A 20,399-nucleotide genomic window follows, 5' to 3' on the forward strand; every position below is an offset into this window, starting at 1 on the left:
GTATATATGTGTGCTTTTGTGTGTGTGTGTTTGTTTGTGTGTGTGTGTGTCGGTGTGTGTGTGTGTGTGTGTGTGTGTGTGTGTGTGTGAGTGTGTGTGTGTGTGTGTGTATATATGTGTGCTTTTGTGTGTGTGTGTGTGTGTGTTTGTTTGTGTGTGTGTGTGTGCGCGCGCGCGTGTGCATGTGTGCTTGTGTGTGTGTGTGTGTGTGTGTACACACGTGCGCATTTTCTTTCTTTTCGTTTCTGTTTACATCAGATCACTTTACATGTTTTAGCTCCCATGCACAAAACCCAAGCAATTTCATCTGTACATGGCCGTTGAGCAAACATGATATCTAACACAACACAACGAATTATTTTTACCATTGTTAACATGTCATTTATATATGTCAGCAAAAGCATTCGAAGGCAACAAAGTCACCAGAAGTACAAGTCAATAACTCACCGAAGACAAAAACAGAAATGATAGCTGATAAGGTTAGCGTGCACTGTATGTTCTGACTAGAACAACAAAGCTAGCACAAAAAAGCACACAGTACGCTATATTTAGGCTGAACACTATGAGAGAAAAGTTATTCGCGTTACCCTATCAGATATGTACGCTGAGATTTCCTCGTGCATGGTTCTGAATTAAGAGTTAAGAGTTAGATAGTTCAATAGAAAACGTACGTGTATTTCCTGCGGAGAAAGAAATAAGATCCTCATGCAGGGTTCTGAATCAACGATCTTTAATTTAGAGTTAAGAGTTAGTTAAGTTCATTAATAGAAAACGTACGTGTATTTCCTGCGGAGAAAGAAATAAGATCCCCGTGCATGGTTTCGAATTAAGAGTTAACAAGTCGCGTAAGGCGAAATTACTACATTTAGTCAAGCTCTTGAAATCACAGAATGAAACTGAACGCACCGCACTTTTTTTTAACCGAGACAATACAGCTTCGTCAATCCCCGCGGCAGTTTTCCCGTGCAACACGAAGTGAAATTGACGAGGCAGAATAGCGCAATAGCGTACTGCGGTAAGCAGGAATGCGCGCTTTTCTGTATGTATTCTTTTTAACTTTCTGAGCTTGTTTTGAATAAAACACATTATATTTATAATGTTTTTGGAATCAGGAAATGATAAAGAATAAGATGAAACCCTTTTTGGATCGATTTCTTACATTTTAATCGTAGAACTAATTAACCTATTTTCGTTAACTGTGATCAAATTTTAAGAGTAAGATTCAGATTCAGAATTTGATGAAGAATACGATGCAATCAATTTTGAATTCATTTTAATGACAACTTTAATGAGCAAACTCATTAATTAATGTTTAAGCCTCCACGCTAAAATGCAATACCAAAGTCCGGGCTTCGTCGAAGATTACTTGACCAACATTTCAACCAATTTGGTTCACAAATGAGGGCGTGACAGTGCCGCCTCAAGTTTCACTAAATGCCGGATATGACGTAATTGAAGACATTTATCGGAACAAAGAAAACATGTTCTGGGGATATCATACCCAGGAACTCTCAGGTGAAGTTTCATGAAGATCGGTCCAGAAGTTTTCTCGGAACTGATCTATACACACACACACACACACACACACACACACACACACACATACACACACACACACCACGACCCTAGTCTCGATTCCCCCTCTTTGTTAAAACATTTAGTCAAAACTACGAAGAAATATATAACATCCTCGTGCAGGTTTCTAAATTAAGATTTAAGGGTTACTTAGTTCATTAGTAAACGTACTTGTATTTCCTGCGGAGAAAGAAATAAGATCCTCGTGCATAGTTCTGACACACACCACGACCCTCGTCTCGATTCCCCCTCTTTGTTAAAACATTTAGTCAAAACTACGAAGAAATATATAACATCCTCGTGCAGGGTTCTGAATTAAGATTTAAGGGTTACTTAGTTCATTAGTAAACGTACTTGTATTTCCTGCGGAGAAAGAAATAAGATCCTCGTGCATAGTTCTGAATTAGGAGTTAACAGTTAGTTAGTTCATCAGAAAACGTACGTGTATTTCCAGCGGGGAAAAAAAAAAGATCCTCATGTAGGTATCTGAATTTAGAGTTAGTTAGTTCATTAGAAAAGTTAAGATACTCGTGCAGGAATATTCGTGTTCAAATTCCATCTCGCAATATTGCACCATCGGATGAACAATCGCCATACTTGTAGTATTGTTGATTTTGTTTTGCATTCTACTCTCTTAATCTTAGACAACATGTGATAACCGGCAAGGTGCTGACTTTCTTTTGTGCATTGTTGATTGTGAATGCATGTTAATTTATTTTTAATATACTTTCTTATGTGATAACCAATGTGCTATATTTTCTCAGGACAAAGAACAAATGTTTATTTTGAATGTTTTATGTATGTTATTATTACGGACACAAACGCTCAGCAATGTAATTTCTCTTTTAGAGATTAATAAAGTTATTGTATTGTATTGTATTGTATTGTATTGTATTGTACTTGGAATTGAAGCCTACAACAACTTATTTTTCTTTCTCAGACTGATTTGTTTTTCAAATGTGATTCTACCGGATTTATTTGAACCGTACTGAGGACATTAAAAGCTGACAGCACATTTACGTGAATTCGCGTAGAGATAGAAACAGCCAAATGGGAGAAACGTTTTGTTTAGCATCAGTATTCTGAATAATGGTTTCGAATCAAACGCTGCGCAGCTGAAAAGGTCTGCTCTATCGGTCAAAACAAGTTATATCTGGTTGTACTCGTCTGTTAGTGTGTGTGTGTGTGTGTGTGTGTGTGTGTGTGTGTGTGTGTGTGTGTGTATGTGTGTATGCGTGTGTGCGTGTGTGTGTTAGCGTGTGTGTGTGTGTGTGTGTGTGTGTGTGTGTGTGTGTGTGTGTGTGTGTGTGTGTGTGTGTGTGTCTGTATGAGTGACGTAAGCAGATACAAACTATTCAGCAATATATACTGAAGTACTATTGACACTGCCAAATGCAACGTCGAAAAGACAGAATGGCTACTGACAGAACAGTTACGCCTGTTTAATTAACAATATTTTGTTCAACAGAACAGACATTTCCTTACTCGCAACAATCCCGTATAATCTGTCACATTATAGAGCCCCAGTAGAATTTAACATGGTATACGGTAGGTTTACGAAGAAGCAAATCTCACTGTGTCCAAAAGAGCATAGACCTACCCAAAAAGAATTCAGTTGTGACGGGTAGAGCGGACACTAACACAATAACACAGACTGACACACAGCTCCGTCCCTTGCAGCTTCAGTTAGAAGATAACGAGACAGTCGAAATCAGCTAAATCTGTTCGAGCAGATATCTTGAGGCAAGGACTTTTAAAAGTGACCAAAACTTACCTTAATGAGGAGAAGCTAAAACTCAGTGTTCTCCATTACAGCAGATACATTTCAAGGGAAATCAAGTTGAAGTGAGTTTTTGTCCGCTACAGAAACACTAAGAAACTGGCGAGAAACTGATTCTCTGTTACATCGGGCAGAACACACACTCTGTTCACGGTAACCGATAAAGCACATACTTTACAAAAGTAGAACACACTCTTAGACAGTAAAGGGGAACATTTCCTTTCCAATGCAACTTACATTTACTAAGTTTTTCCGATAAAGTAGACTCGTACTCGTAGAGAGGAGCGAGGAAATTAGACTGTTTTGTCCAATTAGAGAGTAACTTGGAACTGAGACTAAGTTTTGTCCATTAGAATTAACACTTAAGTTTTGTCCAATAGAACAGACACTTAAGTTTTGTCCGATAGAATAGACACTTAGAGAGCAACGAGGAACTGAAACTCAGTTTAATCCGACAGAACTAACGCTTAAGTTTTGTCCGATAGAACAGACACTTAGAGAGTAACGAGGAACTGAAACTTTTGTCCGACAGAACTAACACTTAAGTTTTGTCCGATAGAACAGACACTTAGAGAGTAACGAGGAACTGAAACTCAGTTTTGTCCGGTAGAGCAGACACTTATGGGATCACGTTCAGTGACAAGCAAGTGCACAGCGGAATCAAAACGCGTACCCGGTTTTCCGAACAGCGAGAGAACAATGTTAAGAACTCCGACCCAGTCAAGAATCAGAATCTGATGACTAGATAAAATAATAAATAAATAAATAAGTAAATACATAAATGAATAAACAACAAAATACACGAGAAAAAAACATTGACATCACTAGCAAAACGAAGGTCATGACTACACTTTCCACATATTATCAGACAATACACAGAGAACAGCAAAGACAGTTTAATGTTATTTTAAATGTGAATGCATTATACACCATCGCGTGACGGTGAGTTCAGTGTAAGATAGCTGATATACAATGATGTTAATGAAACAGAGAACAAGAACGCAAACCACACATCTTGTGCTTTTAGGCTAACAACAAGAAGTAAGCTTTTTCCGGTACAACCCAGGCATATGCACATGTACATAGATTGAGTGCACGCAGTATGCTTAGTACTTAACTACACTGATGAGACACAAAAATCACATAGACACACAATTCACGTTTTAGCAATCACTGATATGACGATACACGCACATACATGTGTATCCATTATCTTATTCACATTTGACAGAGATCACCAATAGCATCATGTACAAGAAATAATTTGTGGCCATGCATTTTTCACTATTTACATTGTAATTGGAGCAACATTTTCAAATACACATCAACGTACATGTTCTTGTTTAATAGCAGAACATCGCGAGGCTCTGACCCCTCAACTGTAGTACATGTAGATCAATGCACGTGTTTCAGACACGGAATCATCTAACAATGAACCATGAAGTAAAACGGCAAAAAAACAGACAGAGAATATGTCAAATACATGATTTAGATACACATACTGTAAGAACAACAGTATTGGTTTGTTTATGTAAATATCGATTACAATATCAGAAGAGGAATTACATTTCCATCCCTCATATTCTTTGAAAAGCGTGTTATTAACTGAAACACGAAGTCGTACTGTTCATGAAATGAACTCGTGACCGCTCGTCGTTTCCATGGCAACTCAACGCCTCTGGATACCATAATCAAATGTGCGTGTAACTGGCAACAGACATCTAATATAGGAGAGTGCATGTAAGCATTCATGAATGAGAGAGAGAGAGAGAGAGAGAGAGAGAGAGAGAGAGAGAGAGAGAGACAGACAGACAGACAGAGACAGACAGAGACAGAGACAGAGACAGAGAGACAGAGAGGTAAAGAAAGAGCAAAAAGAGAGAGTGAGAGGAGCAATATGTGTATGAACTAAACAAAGGAACTCAATTGTATGTGTCGCAGTTTCTTTGGCTGAACAATTGATACACATTATTTCACGTCCATTTGATAGGAGAACTAATCCACACATTTCGCATTTAAACGTTTATACAGAAACTCCAGCACTGAATATTTCATGTGTGCCCTGTACAGCAGTACTTGTAATTGTATACAACCCAACAGTGTATTTTATTAAACGAGAAAAGTAAACTGTTGCGCATTTTATACAATATACATACGTTTATTTTCTATCAACAGTCATAGAGAAAAACGCCACAAACATTGACAATGTACATTAATATCTGCCCCGTTTTAATATTCAGTTACGAGAGAGAAAGAGAGGAGAAAACTGTATTTGTTCAACATACATCGCTATATGAACTCAACGCAACTTTGTGGCGTGCAACCTGTTGTACGAAGCACATCGCACAGTGCAGTACATCAGTTGCATGCGACAAAACTGTACCGTCATTCTCGTCCCCCACAGGCAACATACGGCTAACACAGTTTCAACCATTATAACGGATTGCATTGAAAACACACAAAAACAGTCTTGATGGCACCTCAGATCAAGAGTACACGAATTACGAAACAAAACAGTTTAAGATCAGAAGAAAGTCAATAGATATTAACGTGAGCAGATTCAGTACATTGAATATGTGTTCCTATGCTTTTGTTGTGACACGTGCCACTTCACTTCAGCTTGGTTCGTCGGGCAGCATTTTCCAACCTTTTGTTCTAGTTTTGAAAACAAATTATTATTTTTTAGTTATGCATTTCATGAAGGATGAACGATGCATACGGTACATACATGGTTTTGAGATTGTCAGTATTCGACATGTGTTGCAAAAGTAAAATCAAACAAATGCTGGTGTCTGCGTGTTTAAAAGCATAGCAACTAGATTAAAAACAAATGAAAAAAAGGGATAAAAGATCATGGCTTTTCTGCATTTTATTTAACTAGACAGAGTTCCGTCACGAAACGTTGAAGTCAAAATGGACGTGCTTTCATTTTACTCTCTGTTCGATCGTCCCCTAACACGCGATTTTTCCTTTCATTATTTCACACCGGGAATTGTAACACTGAAATAGCATCTTAAAAGCGAATATTTTCTTCAGATAATGGCCACTGCAGCCTGGACAGTCGAAACAAGTTAGACCAGAATTAACCCCCATCCACCCCCTCCCCCCAACAAGAAATAAAAGAAAGAAAAAGGGAGAGAGAAAAAAGTGTGGCAAACAAAACACAAAAAAGAGCAAAGGGGTACAGTCTGACGAACAACTATCCCGGTCTAGGAAGGTTTTGTGGTTTTTCTTCTTCTCCTTTACTTCACTGCTTTCTGTCTAATCTTCCTTCCACTCTTACCCCTGCGCATAGTAACCATGGTGGGTCCTTCTTTGTAGCTTTTTAACATTTTATTTTCTTGAAGGAAACATAAAGTACACGAGAAGTAGAGAAAGCTGTATACCTATTACGAGGTCAAATCTGGCTAAAGGTTAATGACATGACATCTGGCTTAAAACGAACGATTTAATACCAAATGTTTCAGAATATACTCGGCAATAACGGCAGCAGCAATGGTAATTGCTTTACCTTTCAACAACATGTTCTACAATTAATCGCTACTTTGTCCTGCTTTTGATGTTCCGATGATGTACATTTTGTTCTCGGATCGTCTTCCACGCTGAACAAACCTGATTAAATGACGGTCTCTTTTTTTTTTTATTCCTTACACATTTTCATTATACTCCATACAATTCTGCATAATGCCAATACGACACAGAAATTATAAGGAATTACAAAAGCAGCATTTTGATTTTGTTTAAATGTGCAGGTATGAAATAACATACGTGCGTGATATTCAGACGATAGTATACCCCCCCCCCCCCCTTTTTTTTTTTTTTTTTTTTTTTAACCCTTTTTTTTTTTTTTTTTTTTTTTTTAACTGGTATGCAAGTGCCTTATCATTTGTTTTTATAAGTCATAGCTGTAAACGTGCAATATTCCAGCAAAGAACAGTTAAAATATACTGTTCCCTGATTTGAATCAAAAGTGACCTCATTCAATTTTGATTTTAATAGCATTTATTATATTACAGAAATATGTTCAACAATGATGACATGGTAACACAAAAATAACTTACGTGTACTATTTAGAAATGTGCCAGCAAGCATTTGCACATTACTGTTTTTATTGGCAGTCACTGTTTTCAGTGCAACACACTTACACATTTATACACAAAAACAAACAAACTTGACCAAGTGTGTGTTGTCTCGCATGAGAAGCCTCACGTCACGCGATATAGACACTGGCAGAACCGCCAGGCTTTCAAACAAGTATGAAGTACAAAGGGCTCTCTATCTGATTAACAGTCACACAATCTGGACTACCTTAGTTTGTGTCTGAAGCATTCACCATCAGCAGTTGGTAAACGTCACAGTAGTCCGCGAACAGTGAAAGGCTGGAGAACGTTTGTTTTTCTTCTTCTTTGCCTGCCTTTTCCAATGCAGCCTCTACAACAAATGTACACCACATTGCAAGGCCATTTTCATAAATCCTTCTGCATCCCAGTTTGGCTCCTGCAATACAACGAAAATCATTTGACTGACCGCTTCCTATTTTTTTGGACGCACGCACTGTGTCATCTGCTGGGTGACAATTGAGCAAACTGGGTCTCCGAGGTGGTAGACTCAGGGAATTGTTTGTGTCATGTGTAGACTGGCCATTTAAATCCATATACCAATGCCATCTGAGTTTGTCTTGAAACCTTCCAATAAGAAGTCTTTAACATATGCGAGTGGGATTTACGTTCCAATGCCGCCCTGTGTATACACGTGCTCTTTCTTTTTCTTGTTTGTCCGTCTCGAAAGTGAATGTATTCTGCCATTGCACATTGCACCCTGTCATCACGGGGTCCTCGTCGAAGTCATTGCAAGGTGCACGTGAAGGTCATCGCTAAAGAGGACAAGGGATGACTTCCCTGTCGTATCCGACAAAACTGATGCTCCTCGTTCGTGGAGAAATTCAACATGCCATACTCTTGTAGCTGACATGAGCAATGCTAAGACTCCATTCTTGTTTACGTCAGAGGTTTTTAACGCAGAAATATAGCAAACGCAGCCTGTGCTAACGCTTTAATTAGCTTCACACAGCTCAGTCAATCAAACACGGCAAAATGAGTCAAGCGGATTTGTCTGCACTTGACCCGAGCAGTGCCATAACGATTTGCGTGGCGTCAACGTTGTTTTCTGCACATGGTGAAAGCAGACATACCCTGGGCTGTTGCTATACTTTGCTGTGTTCAGGAAACGCAGACACATCCCGTTATCATGCAGTGGAACTCTTTGGAGGCAAAAGTAGATGGATTTATATTGGACTGTAAGCAACATACACACTCGTCATCAACGACAACTGCAGGAACGCCCTCTTATTGTACGTGGATCATCGTATTTGGTACACGCAGAGACTCCCAATTGTTGTACGTTGATCATGTTGCATGGCAGAGGCAGACATTCGAAGTTATTGTACGCCGATTGTCGTGCATGCCAGAGACAAACACTCCCAGTTGTGTGCACGTAGATCATCCTATTTAATAGGGGCAGACACTCGGGTATTCCACGTTGATCAACGTATTTTGTAGGGGTAGACACAGTCAGTTATTCTACGTTGGTCATCGTGAGGCAGATACTCTTCCCTTTATCGAACGTTAATCACTGTTCATGACAGGGCCACGCACTCCCAGTTTGTTTTGGTAACATGATTCATCATGCATGAAAGAGGCAGGCATTCCCAATCATCGTGTGTAGATCCTCGTTCATAGAGGGATCATGCAGTCCACGTTATTGTACATGAACTATCACACATGGTAGAGGCTTACATTCCCAGTTCATTCGCGTGGATCATCGTATATTCCAGAAACATTGTCGGCAAACTTTGTACGGGGTACGGTGGTTATCCTACCTGGCAGCTGCATTGTACACACTAGTAGTTATTGCACGTCGATACTCGTATGCGGTAGAGGCAGACATGTCACGATCCTCCTAGGCAGAAGCATGCAAGCACACCCTTTTATAACGTGTGTACCATCGTACATGGCCTATGTACCTTGTTATCTAGCGTGTGCGTCATTGCACAGAGCAAATGAAGACAGATGATGACACTCCCAAGAGACTGACAAGATTCGTGTCTTGTGGCTTTGTCAGGCAAGGTTCTTGCCCACTGTTGCCAACTCTTTGTAGCGCAGTGGAACATAGCATAACTCTGTGTTTTGGGTGACCCCAGTGATGAAACACACCTTAGTTCTTGCTAGCTGTGTCATCGTGCTTGTGCCATCACATGTTCCATCGCAGCTCAGATACAACAGCATCATCAACTTTACCAAATCTTCAGGCCTAAACAACAACAGACTCCAGCATCTCAGGTTTTGCTAGAAACGATGACCTCACAATGGTTACCACACGCTGCCATAAGGACCAGCCTTAGCATTCTTTTCTTTTCATCCGCACAGCAGTAGACTAGAACAACCTCGGCAACAACATCGTCTTTCCGAACAGTGCAAAAGAGTTCACAACTTCAAGCACAAACAATATTTTGTATGTGCATGCCAATTTCCTGGATCCATAGAAGCGCACCGACATAAAGTTGAATGACCAGACACACATAATCAGACAACGCTGCCCATTGTACATGCACGTGACGACAGCGAAGAGCACGTAGCACGATGCGTTTCCAACAGGCGTTGCCCCTCTCAAAAGGCAGCGACGCACATTCAGGTCTCGCGGGTTTAAAACCCTGCAATGTCTCTGTCACTGTTGCTGACATTGGCGAAGCGGATGCAGTGATTGATGTCTGGCGTTTTGCTCACTACGTCACCGGTGACCCAAAACAAAGAAGCCTCCTAGATGCAACGCTGCCACAGTTGTATTACGACTTATTTTTGAGTACATGTGTGAGTCCTTTACTATACGAGGCATCAATGCTGTCATGTGCGTGCGTCTGTGTATGTCTGTCGTTTCTTTTCCAAGTGCACTAACCCTCCCGAGCTGCTGTTCGTTATCCTTCTATTCGTTTGATTCTGATCTGACGAAGAAGATTACGTGGTCTGAATCTGGATGCTTGTCATGCTTCATGAGTTTTTCCCGATGACACGTAGCACCTACATGGCGTTCGTTCAAAATCATCGCAGGTAGAATGGCGATCGTGTTAGTACGTCAAGGTGGTCAACCTCTTGCAAGACTGTATAAAACATATAGCAGTATCCATCTTTTCACTCACTAATATCCTGACGATTATAAGCAAGCGTACTGCTCCAAAAGCGAATCGAACAGATCACAAAAAGCATTATCTACGTTTTTCATTCAAAATAAACAAAATCTTTCAAGGCGAGGCATCATTCATTATTCACATCTGTTTTATGGCGAGGCATCATTGTGTGACAGGTCTGTCTGTGTGCAAAGCAAGACATCACATGTGTGGCCGAACTATCAAGCTACAGTATCGTCAGATATTTCTTACTGTGTAAGCTGAAACAAAACAAGGAACATTTAGTCTGCGATATTTGCTGATACCAGTCCATGATCGTTTGTGTGTTCGTTTGCTTCGGGCAAGGCATTCAAGTCACCAGCTCAAAGAAATGTAGCGTTCCCCCTGATTCTTAAGACCTTATCTTGCACAATCACTGTTCCATGAATTACACAATCGTGTCTTGACGCTCACGGGGCCCCCAAATCAACGCACTAATGACGTTCAACATAAACATAGTCTGTGTTGCTCAAAACATCTTTGATGTGGAATTACTGCACACACTGATCTCTGCTTGCAAAGTCGCCATGTTTTCAAATATCAGTGACACATAGCATTACTCTTTAGAGGCTTTGAGGTTGTATGTTTTCTTATAATGAGTCAGTTTGCCGCTTCCAACATCAAAAGCTTTCTTCAGAAGCACCCACTGAATGTGCAGTAAGTTTCGTATCCGCCAGACAAAGGCAACATGCAACATTGCGACACTGGGTTTTACACTGTTCAGCTCCTCAGACCACACGTTGTGACTTTAACTTGCACAACCAGTGAGATTCACACTTTCTCTCAATCAGTTACGATACCGCGGCAATTTGTCCCCATTCAGTTCGGTGCACAGTTTGTGTATCCATGCGTTTTACCTTATCCACAAGTAGATGGCTTGCACACAAAAAACCAACGAGCTTATGAGCCATCCAGTTGTAGAGGCAATGTTTCACTTGTCAGTCTCTCTGTGACATTTAATTCTGTCTTTACGAAAATGATCCAGCAGAAAATACAAAATTCAACTCCACTCCCTCTTTAGATTTCAGTGCCTACACAGTTCTTGTTCTCGTCTGTACCTGTAAGGTCTCTTCTTTGGGCGATGGAGCTTAGAACAACCGAGCACATCATTGTCTCAGCAACTTGTAAAACGTGCAGCCAAAACAATGTATCTGCCAGTTGAATCCTATCTTCATGGAGAAAAAAAACACACACTTGTCGGAGTACAACAACGTGGTGGTTGAGTCATCAGTGTTAACTGCAGCTGCACGACGTACGAATGAACTTGAAGGCATCTCGTTTGCAAGTCGCGGGACTTACAGCGGGAGTCAGTTCTCACTGCTTGGATCAAGAAGCAAAACAGTACAACAAGAAAAAGCCACACAGGAGAAAAAAAACGGGGGCTCAGCAGCTGACCAGCCCACCGATCAGGTGTCCCCCGTCACTTGCTCCTCCGCGATGTTGAGATGCACCTTCTCAGAGTCGGCGTCGTAGAAGGCCTTAGTGTCTTTGGCATTGTTGGCCGTGCTGTTGGCGATGGTGTTAGCGACGGTGGTATCGGCGGTGGTGACGGCAGGGGTACAGTTGTTGTCGTTGCCGTTCTTCATGGGCGAGCGGTTGATGACGGAGGGTTGAGCCTCCACGCTGGTGTACTGGGTGTAGCAGCTGTTGGAAGGGCTCTGGCGCCGGCCCAAGAAGAGGCAGGGCAGAACCATCCTGAACTCCTTCTTGAAGTTGTCGTTCATCCAGGCGTACAGGAAGGGGTTGTAGACGGTGGAGCTCATGGCGATGACGTGGGCGATGAAGAAGATGAGCGTGAAGTAGTACCAGGAGGCCACGGAGTCTTCGTACTCGCGCACGAGCAGGACGACGTTGAGGGGCATCCAGCACAGCATAAAGATGACCACCATGGCGATCAGCATGTTATTGGTGCGCTTCTTGCGCCTGATCTCCTGCTCCTCGCGCTCACGCGACCGCGCGCCGCTCCCGATCTTCACCTGCACCAAGACAAAACGTAATGGTCATGCAAATAATAATAATAATAATTGTCAGTAAGTACTGGTGTCACATGACTGATGTGAACCAGTTGATTGGCTAATGGCGATGCGCTTAAATCTGTTAGCGCACTCTTGGAGTGCGCTAACTTTTCCACAGAGCGTATTCTTACGCGCTTTGCCAAAGCGAGACTGTACTTTCATCCTCAGAATTAATTAATGACATATGTAGCTTATATTCTCCACTTTACCAAAAAATAACCATAAATTTCCTGCGGCTCAAAGCAGAAGTTTTTTTCTTCTGACAGATCGCAGGCGCCTGTGCCACAGTGAATCCCACTGATCTAAAAATAGAAGCGGCTGTGTCTCTTCCACAATGGTCTCTTCTCGTTTTGACTTGCAAAGATTCTTCTCATATGCTGTGTTAGTGGCATGTAGCTTATTAACCACATTAACAAATGATGAGTTAGTATAAAATTCCCAGCGGCAAACAGAAAACACAAGTGTTATTCCGATAACGTACTACAGCTAGACCAGCATTTCAAAGTCGACTCTGTTATAGTAGACTACACTGAAATACGACTGCATCAGTTCAGTAAATGAATGGTTTCCGAATTATTATTTCAAGGCAACAACAATCGGAATCGAAAACGTGTAGGGTTAAGAACGTTCTTACCATGTGTAAAACTTATTACCACCCTGCCTCATGCGCGAAATGAGTTCAGTGGTTCGATTGCCCTGGCCGCCTAGCAGACGACATAAACCCCGCAGTAAATTAACATGTTGGGCAAATGTGAACGAAAAAACGATGGGGATATAATACGTGTAGGGCTCAGAGCATTCTTACCGTCCATATTTAGTACCAGACTCCCCGATGAGTGTAGATACAACACGAGAAACATACCACATTCATTTTGAAAATGTGCTAACCGTCGACCAGTCCTTGGAGTCAATTCAAGAGGCGCCACTCTGCACAGTCAATCCGTCGAAGCTAGCCGAAGGTTTCGAATCACAAATAACTAAAAGCACAGTTCTTTCTCCGAGTTCAAATGAGGTCTCTATGAAAGGTCATCACTTTTTAGCTTAAACACTACACTGGAATTTACCAACAGAAATTAAAATGCGTGTGACGAAAGCACGACACACTTGAGACACCCCACACAAAAGTAAATCTTACACGACCTGATCACACAGTTATGCCTATTCAAATGCGCGTAGCAAAATGTGCGTTTTGAATTTTCTTTTTTCTCTGGCGGTACTGACAATATCGTTATTGAAACAATCCCAGTGCACTAAGGGATTTATAGAGCAAATCTGGAAAATAATTATTGATCTCAGCGCTATGCGCTTCGTTCAATAATGAATTTTCTTGATTTGCTCTATAAATCCCTTAGTGCACTGGGATGTCTCAATAGCTTAAATAATAATAATAATAATAATAATAATAATAATAATAATAATAATAATAATAATAATTGTCAGTAAGTACTGGTGTCACATGACTGATGTGAACCAGTTGATTGGCTAATGGCGATGCGCTTAAATCTGTTAGCGCACTCTTGGAGTGCGCTAACTTTTCCACATAGCGTATTCTTACACCCTTTGCCAAAGCGAGACTGTACTCTCATCCTCAGAATTAATTAATGACATACATAGCTTATATTCTCCACAATACCAAATGACCATAAATTCCCTGCTTCTCAATTAAAGCAGAAGTGGTTTTTTTTCTGACAGATTGCATACATGTGCCTGTGCCACAGTGGCACTGATCTAAAAATAGAAGCCGCTGTGTTTCATCTCATTTTCGCCGACTTGCATAGATTCTTCTCATAATATGCCGTGTTAGTGGCATGTAGCTTATCATCCACATTACCAAATGATGAGTTAGTATACAATTCCCAGCGGCTAACAGAAAACACAAGTGTTATTCCGATAGCGTACACAGCATTTGGAAGACTGATTCGATCGACTCTAGCAGACTACACTGAAATACGACTGCATCAGTTCAGTAAATGAATGGTTTCCGAATTATTATTTCAAGGCAAGAACAATCGTAATCGAAAACGTGTAGGGTTCAGAACGTTCTTACCATATAATTATAAGACTTATTACCAGCTTGCCTTATTCGTGCAGACTCAGTGACAGTGCAGACTGCAGTGGTTCGATTGTTCTAGCCTAGCAGTAGCAGACGACATAAACCCCGCTCAGCAAATTAACATGTTGGGCAAATGTGAACGAAAAAACGATGGGGATATAATACGTGTAGGGTTCAGAGCATTCTTACCGTTCATATTTAGTATCAGACTCCCCGATGAGTGAAGATACAACACGAGATATATGCCACATTTATTTTGAAAATGTGCGAACCGTCGAGTCCTTCGTGGGGTAGTCAATTCAAGGGGAGTCACTCCGCACAGTCAATCCATCGACGCTCGACTGAAGGTTTCGAATCGCAAATAATGAAGAGCACAGTCCTTTCTCCGAGTTCAAATGAGGTCTCTCTGAAAGATCATCACTGTTCAGCTTTAACGCTACACTGGAATTTACCAACAGAAATTAAAATGCGTGTGACGAAAGCACGACACACTTGAGACACCGGCCCACACAAAAGTAGATCTTACTGTACACGACCTGACCACACAGTTATGCCTATTCAAATGCGCGTAGCAAAGTGTGCGTTTGGAATCTTCTTTTTTCTATGGCGGTACTGACAATATCGTTATTGAAACAATCCCAGTGCACTAAGGGATTCATAGAGCAAATCTCGAAAATAATTATTGAACTCAGCGCTATAATGCGCTTCGTTCAATAATGAATTTTCTCGATTTGCTCTATAAATCCCTTAGTGCACTGGGATGTCTCAATAACTTAAATAATAATAATAATAATAATAATAATAATAATAATAATAATAATAATAATAATAATAATAATAATAATAATAATGATAATAATTCACTTTTCTATAGCGCAAGTCCCGATTCACAGCTCCAAGCGCTTTACAATTCCAATTAAAAACACACACACACACACACACACACAAACACACACAGACACACACACACACTCACGATATACAAATCATGACATTAGAAAATAGAAGCAAACTAACCCATGAATGCGATGCGATAAGAACAAGAGTACACAGTCAATAACAACAACACAATTCAGCAATCAAGCGAACTAACTACTTACAATTAGAGTGTATGCTCTCTCTCTCTCTCTCTTTCTCTCTCTCTCTCTCTGTCTCTGTCTCTGTCTCTGTCTCTCTCTCTCTCTCTCTCTCTCTCTCTCTCTCTCTCTCTCTCTCTCTCTCTTGACTTGAAGCACGTGACCACACAAGGCATACTAATAATGTACAGGCAGGTGGTAAACTACAGAGACGTCAGGCATTGCGAAGATGATTTGGAAACGCGTTCCATATAATACAGTCGGTATTTGATATCTAAATGTTCACAATCGTGGTTGGTTTCTTTTGTCTTGTTGTTGTTGTTGTTGTTGTTGTTGTTGTTGTTGTTGTTGTTGTGTGTCTGAATGTTCACAGAGGCGAACGATAAGTAACAACAATACTCCTTTTTAATGTTTGAATCTTGACGATGGCAAAAACAAGTTCAATTAACAGCAATATGAATGGTTCATTTTTCAGTCAATATTTAATGCTTGAGTCGTCAAAAGGTTGGTCAACAAATATTTTTTTATTTTTAAATTTGAGTCGTCACGAAGGAATAGGATTGGTTGAAACTATTTTGATATTGGATGTGTGTGTCTTCACGAAGACGAAGAAAAAGTTATAACAATGTTAATATTGGAAGTTGCCCGATGACAAAAGGTTAGTCATAACAGTATTATCATACTTGAGCAGGAAAACTATGGGACATAACACATATATCAATATGTAATATTTGAATCGACATGAAGAGGAAGGGTTGGACAAGACAATATTGATTCTTAATGTTTACGTCTGTAAATAAATAGGTTTTAATATTTGATTCACCTCGAAGCAAAAGTTCATAAGTTTTTAATACTTGAGTCGACAAAAATTGGTCGTAACGGTATACCTTTTAATTGTCGAATCGATACCATGGCAAACACTTGGTAATGCAAATAGATGTGTTTATATTTGAATCAGGAAAAGATCCGTAGCGCAGTGGTTAGCGCATCGGACTGCGGGCCGGGACTGAGGTCGTGGTTCGAATCCCATAAGAGGCAGTGGGTTTTTCGGGCTTCGGCCGTCTCCTGCCCAGAGTGGAAGTGGTATGGTTCAAATGGGAAGGCTGGGATCACACAGCCGAGTGTCATGCACTTCACGAATGCGATTGTGAGGGTGCTCACGTGTCTGGTTGACGAAGAAAGCGCACGCATAAAAATGGTCTCGGCTCTTGTGACCCTTCATGCTCAGTGCTTTCATGGTGACCTTGGTCTCAGTGTTCCTGCTCCATCCTTCTCTGACTATAAGCTAGTACTTCTGCTGCCAGTCTTCAACGTGTGAGGTCGACGGAAGGACGCAGTGGCGGTCTGCTCTCTGAGGAGACGCTCACTCAGTCTGGCTCCGCGACTTAACAGTCAATGTCGTCAGTAGGGGGCTTAGTAGGTAGCGGCCTGCGTCCGTTGGCTCGGAACAGGAACGATACTGAACACCGCCGAAGTGACTCAGCACCAGTGCAGTGTCATCTTCAGAGGCCGGTAGCCCACCGCAGCGACCTGACATCCTTCCCTGGAGTGTCTGTAAAATCGACAAGTCTGGCAGCGGAACGAAATTCAGATGTGGATGGAGCAGTGAATACTGGGACGGGGCGGCGTGAAGGCATACTGGGACAAGGAACAAGCGTCGGGACAAGCAAGAGAAAGAGGAGAAGAAGAAAAGAACAAGAAAAAAAAAGAAGAAGAACAAAGCGAAGAAAAAAGAAAGAGAAAAGAGAGAGAGGAAAAATAAGAAGAACAAAGTAGAAAGAAGAGAAGAAGAAAAGAAGAACAAGATCAACAAGAACAAGAACAAGAAGACATTTACAATCAACCAAAAAATAACAAACATAAGTAGACTTGAATTGTAACTCATCACAGACGTCAGACGGTATCAGTTGATACTTAGAAATCAGCCCACTTGTTAACGCCAACGGAGATACACACCAAGAGCAGACAACTTGCCTTGGGCTAAATTTAACCTGATTTTGGTGTACTGACTTGCCGCCGCTGGTGAGCAGACAATTACTCCCACGAGAAAATATTAGGAAAGTAGACGAAGAAAATACTATCTTTCGTCCACCGTTATCTAATTATGGAAAGGTCAGTTTCATTAGAGAGCCCAGCTAGCTTTGGCCATCAAGTCTGTTATTTATGTCTGGTATACAGGACTTGGGATGATTTTCACTGATCTGTTTACGACTATGAGGAGAGTGCAAAGGCTGCTCCATTACCCCGGCAAAAAACGAAAAAGGGGGTCGGTCGGTCTGGTCTGAGCTTTGCTATCGCCAATGATGTCTGGATGTTGTGAGTGATTCTTGTCTTTGTTGTTGTTGTTGTTGTTGTTGTTGTTGTTGTTGTTGTTGTTGTTGTTGTTGTTGTTATTGCTGTTGTTATAACTGAACGTCAGAGGAAACAACAAAAGCAGAGAGTGTTCATTGCCAAGAAAATGTGTGAACAGGTTTCTGTGAACGTATTCATTAAATACTCCTACTTCGAACTTTATTTATGTTACACGACACTTGAGATTGCCACAAGTTCTCAAACGTCGTATAGTTGTGTTCTTTTATTCTACGTCGCCCGTCTTCGCAGCAGCAGAAAACAACTCGTCAAATTGAGTTCGAGGATTTATTTAGCATTCCATACATACGACTGCACATCGTAGCAGAACTCAAATAGAAGCTTTCTAACATTCAAATCGCGCTGGCATATATAGTAAATACTCAATCTCGAGAATATTCCAGACCGAACATGATACAACTACATTATATACGAACCGTCTATGGACTAGAATAGTGACGTTCTCTGTGACGTACATCAAAAGCGCCGACGCACTTAATCCGAACGAACGCCACGAACTCACACTACAAACAGCGTGGTAAACAACTTGTTTTGACAGGACCAGAAAGTTCACCTGCATTCTCGTCCAAGCATAAATATTGTGTTTACAAAATATAATATCGGTACTTTCCCACAAAGTACAAATAAGTCAACTACATGCAACACACAAAACTGAACCAAAGCTCAGCAACGGTAGCGTTTCCTAACATTTTATATATATATAATTATATTCTCACCTTGGACTTATTAAATGAGTTGCTTTATCCTGAATTAAAAGTTCCAACAATGTAACCTTTCTTTTTTGTGTGCATCAGTCTCGAATAGCAATATCAGCTGATGAGACAATACACATAATAACCAACCAACCTTCTTATTTTGTTGTGTTATTTTTACCTTGGATCTATTCTTGAGGGCGAGCGAGACTATGTCGAAGAATACTGTGGTGTAGTACAGGACTTAGTTTGTTTGTTTGTTTGTTCGTTCATGGGCTGAAACTCCCACGGCTTTTACGTGTATGACCGTTTTTACCCCGCCATTTAGGCAGCCATACGCCGCTTTCGGAGGAAGCATGCTGGGTATTTTCGTGTTTCTATAACCCACCGAACTCTGACATGGATTACAGGATCTTTTTCGTGCGCACTTGGTCTTGTGCTTGCGTGTACACACGGGGGTGTTCGGACACCGAGGAGAGTCTGCACACAAAGTTGACTCTGAGAAATAAATCTATCGCCGAACGTGGGGACGAACTCACGCTGACAGCGGCCAACTGGATACAAATCCAGTGCGCTACCGACTGAGCTACATCCCCGCCCTACAGGACTTAGTGAATGTGTTGTTCTGTCCTTAATTAACCGGTCCAAAAATGTACCCTTTCTTGTTATATTTAATTCTTACCTTTGATCTATTCTTGAGGGCGAGCGAGAACATAGCGCAGCAGAATGTGATGATGGTGCAGGGCTTAGTGAATGTGTTTTTTTTTCTCCTGAACCAAACGTTAAAACGTAACCTTTCTGGTTATTTTTTAGACTTACCTTGGATCTTTTCTTGAGGGTGAGCGAGACCATGGCGAAGGAAAACGTGATAATGGTACAGGGCTTAGTGAATGTGTTGTTTTGTTCTGAATTAAACGTTAAAATGTAACCTTTGTTGTTGATTTAAACTGTGTTTTCTTCTATATATATATATACGACTAGTGTCTGTCTGTCTGTCTGTCTGTCTGTCTGTCTGTCTGTTCGCGATGCACGGCCAAAGTTCTCGGTGGATCTTTTTCAAATTTGGACACCGTATTCAGTTACACCCCGGACACAACCTCATCGATGAGATATTTCAACACGTGCTCTCAGCGCGCAGCGCTGTGCGCGCTGAACCGATATTTTGTTGTTGTTTGTTTTTTTTGTCGGGATCCACTACCAGTAACTCTTTCTTATCTTCTCCAGTGTTTTCAGCCGCGATTATCTCCCTTCCTCCGTGTAGCGTCAATCCATATTCCCGTTACTACGTTACTATTTTTAGAAGGTCACTGCACATTACTATTTTTAGAAGGTCTCCAGTGTTTTACACCCGGCAAAGCCGGGTCCCAGGCGCAGCCTGGTATTCGGCTCTACTTCTTCCCGGCGAAGCCGGTACCCGGCGAAGCGGGTAATCATCTAGTAGCTTAATATATAAAATAAGCATTATTTTTTTAATTCTTACCTTGGATCTTTTCTTGATGGCGAGCGAGACCACAGCGTAGCAAAATGTGATGATGGCGCAGAACTTAGTGAATGTGTGAAACGGTTCACAATGTAACCTTTATTTTTGTCTTCTAATTTATTATTCTTACCTTTGGTCT

General features: G+C 41.0%; 1 protein-coding gene across 1 annotated transcript in view; it reads right to left on the reverse strand.

Annotated features, from left to right (window-relative positions):
• Positions 1-7,194: 7,194 nt before the first annotated feature.
• The window catches only part of LOC138982118 (prolactin-releasing peptide receptor-like), a 105,584-nt gene continuing 92,379 nt past the window's right edge, over positions 7,195-20,399 (reverse strand). The window contains exon 4 of the mRNA XM_070355345.1: positions 7,195-12,550. Coding sequence (XP_070211446.1) covers positions 11,981-12,550 — 570 coding nt within the window. The 3' untranslated portion in view covers positions 7,195-11,980. The remainder of the gene's footprint in view (positions 12,551-20,399) is intronic.

The sequence above is a fragment of the Littorina saxatilis genome, linkage group LG12, assembly GCF_037325665.1.
Source record: "Littorina saxatilis isolate snail1 linkage group LG12, US_GU_Lsax_2.0, whole genome shotgun sequence".
NCBI classification, from domain to species: Eukaryota; Metazoa; Mollusca; class Gastropoda; order Littorinimorpha; family Littorinidae; genus Littorina; species Littorina saxatilis.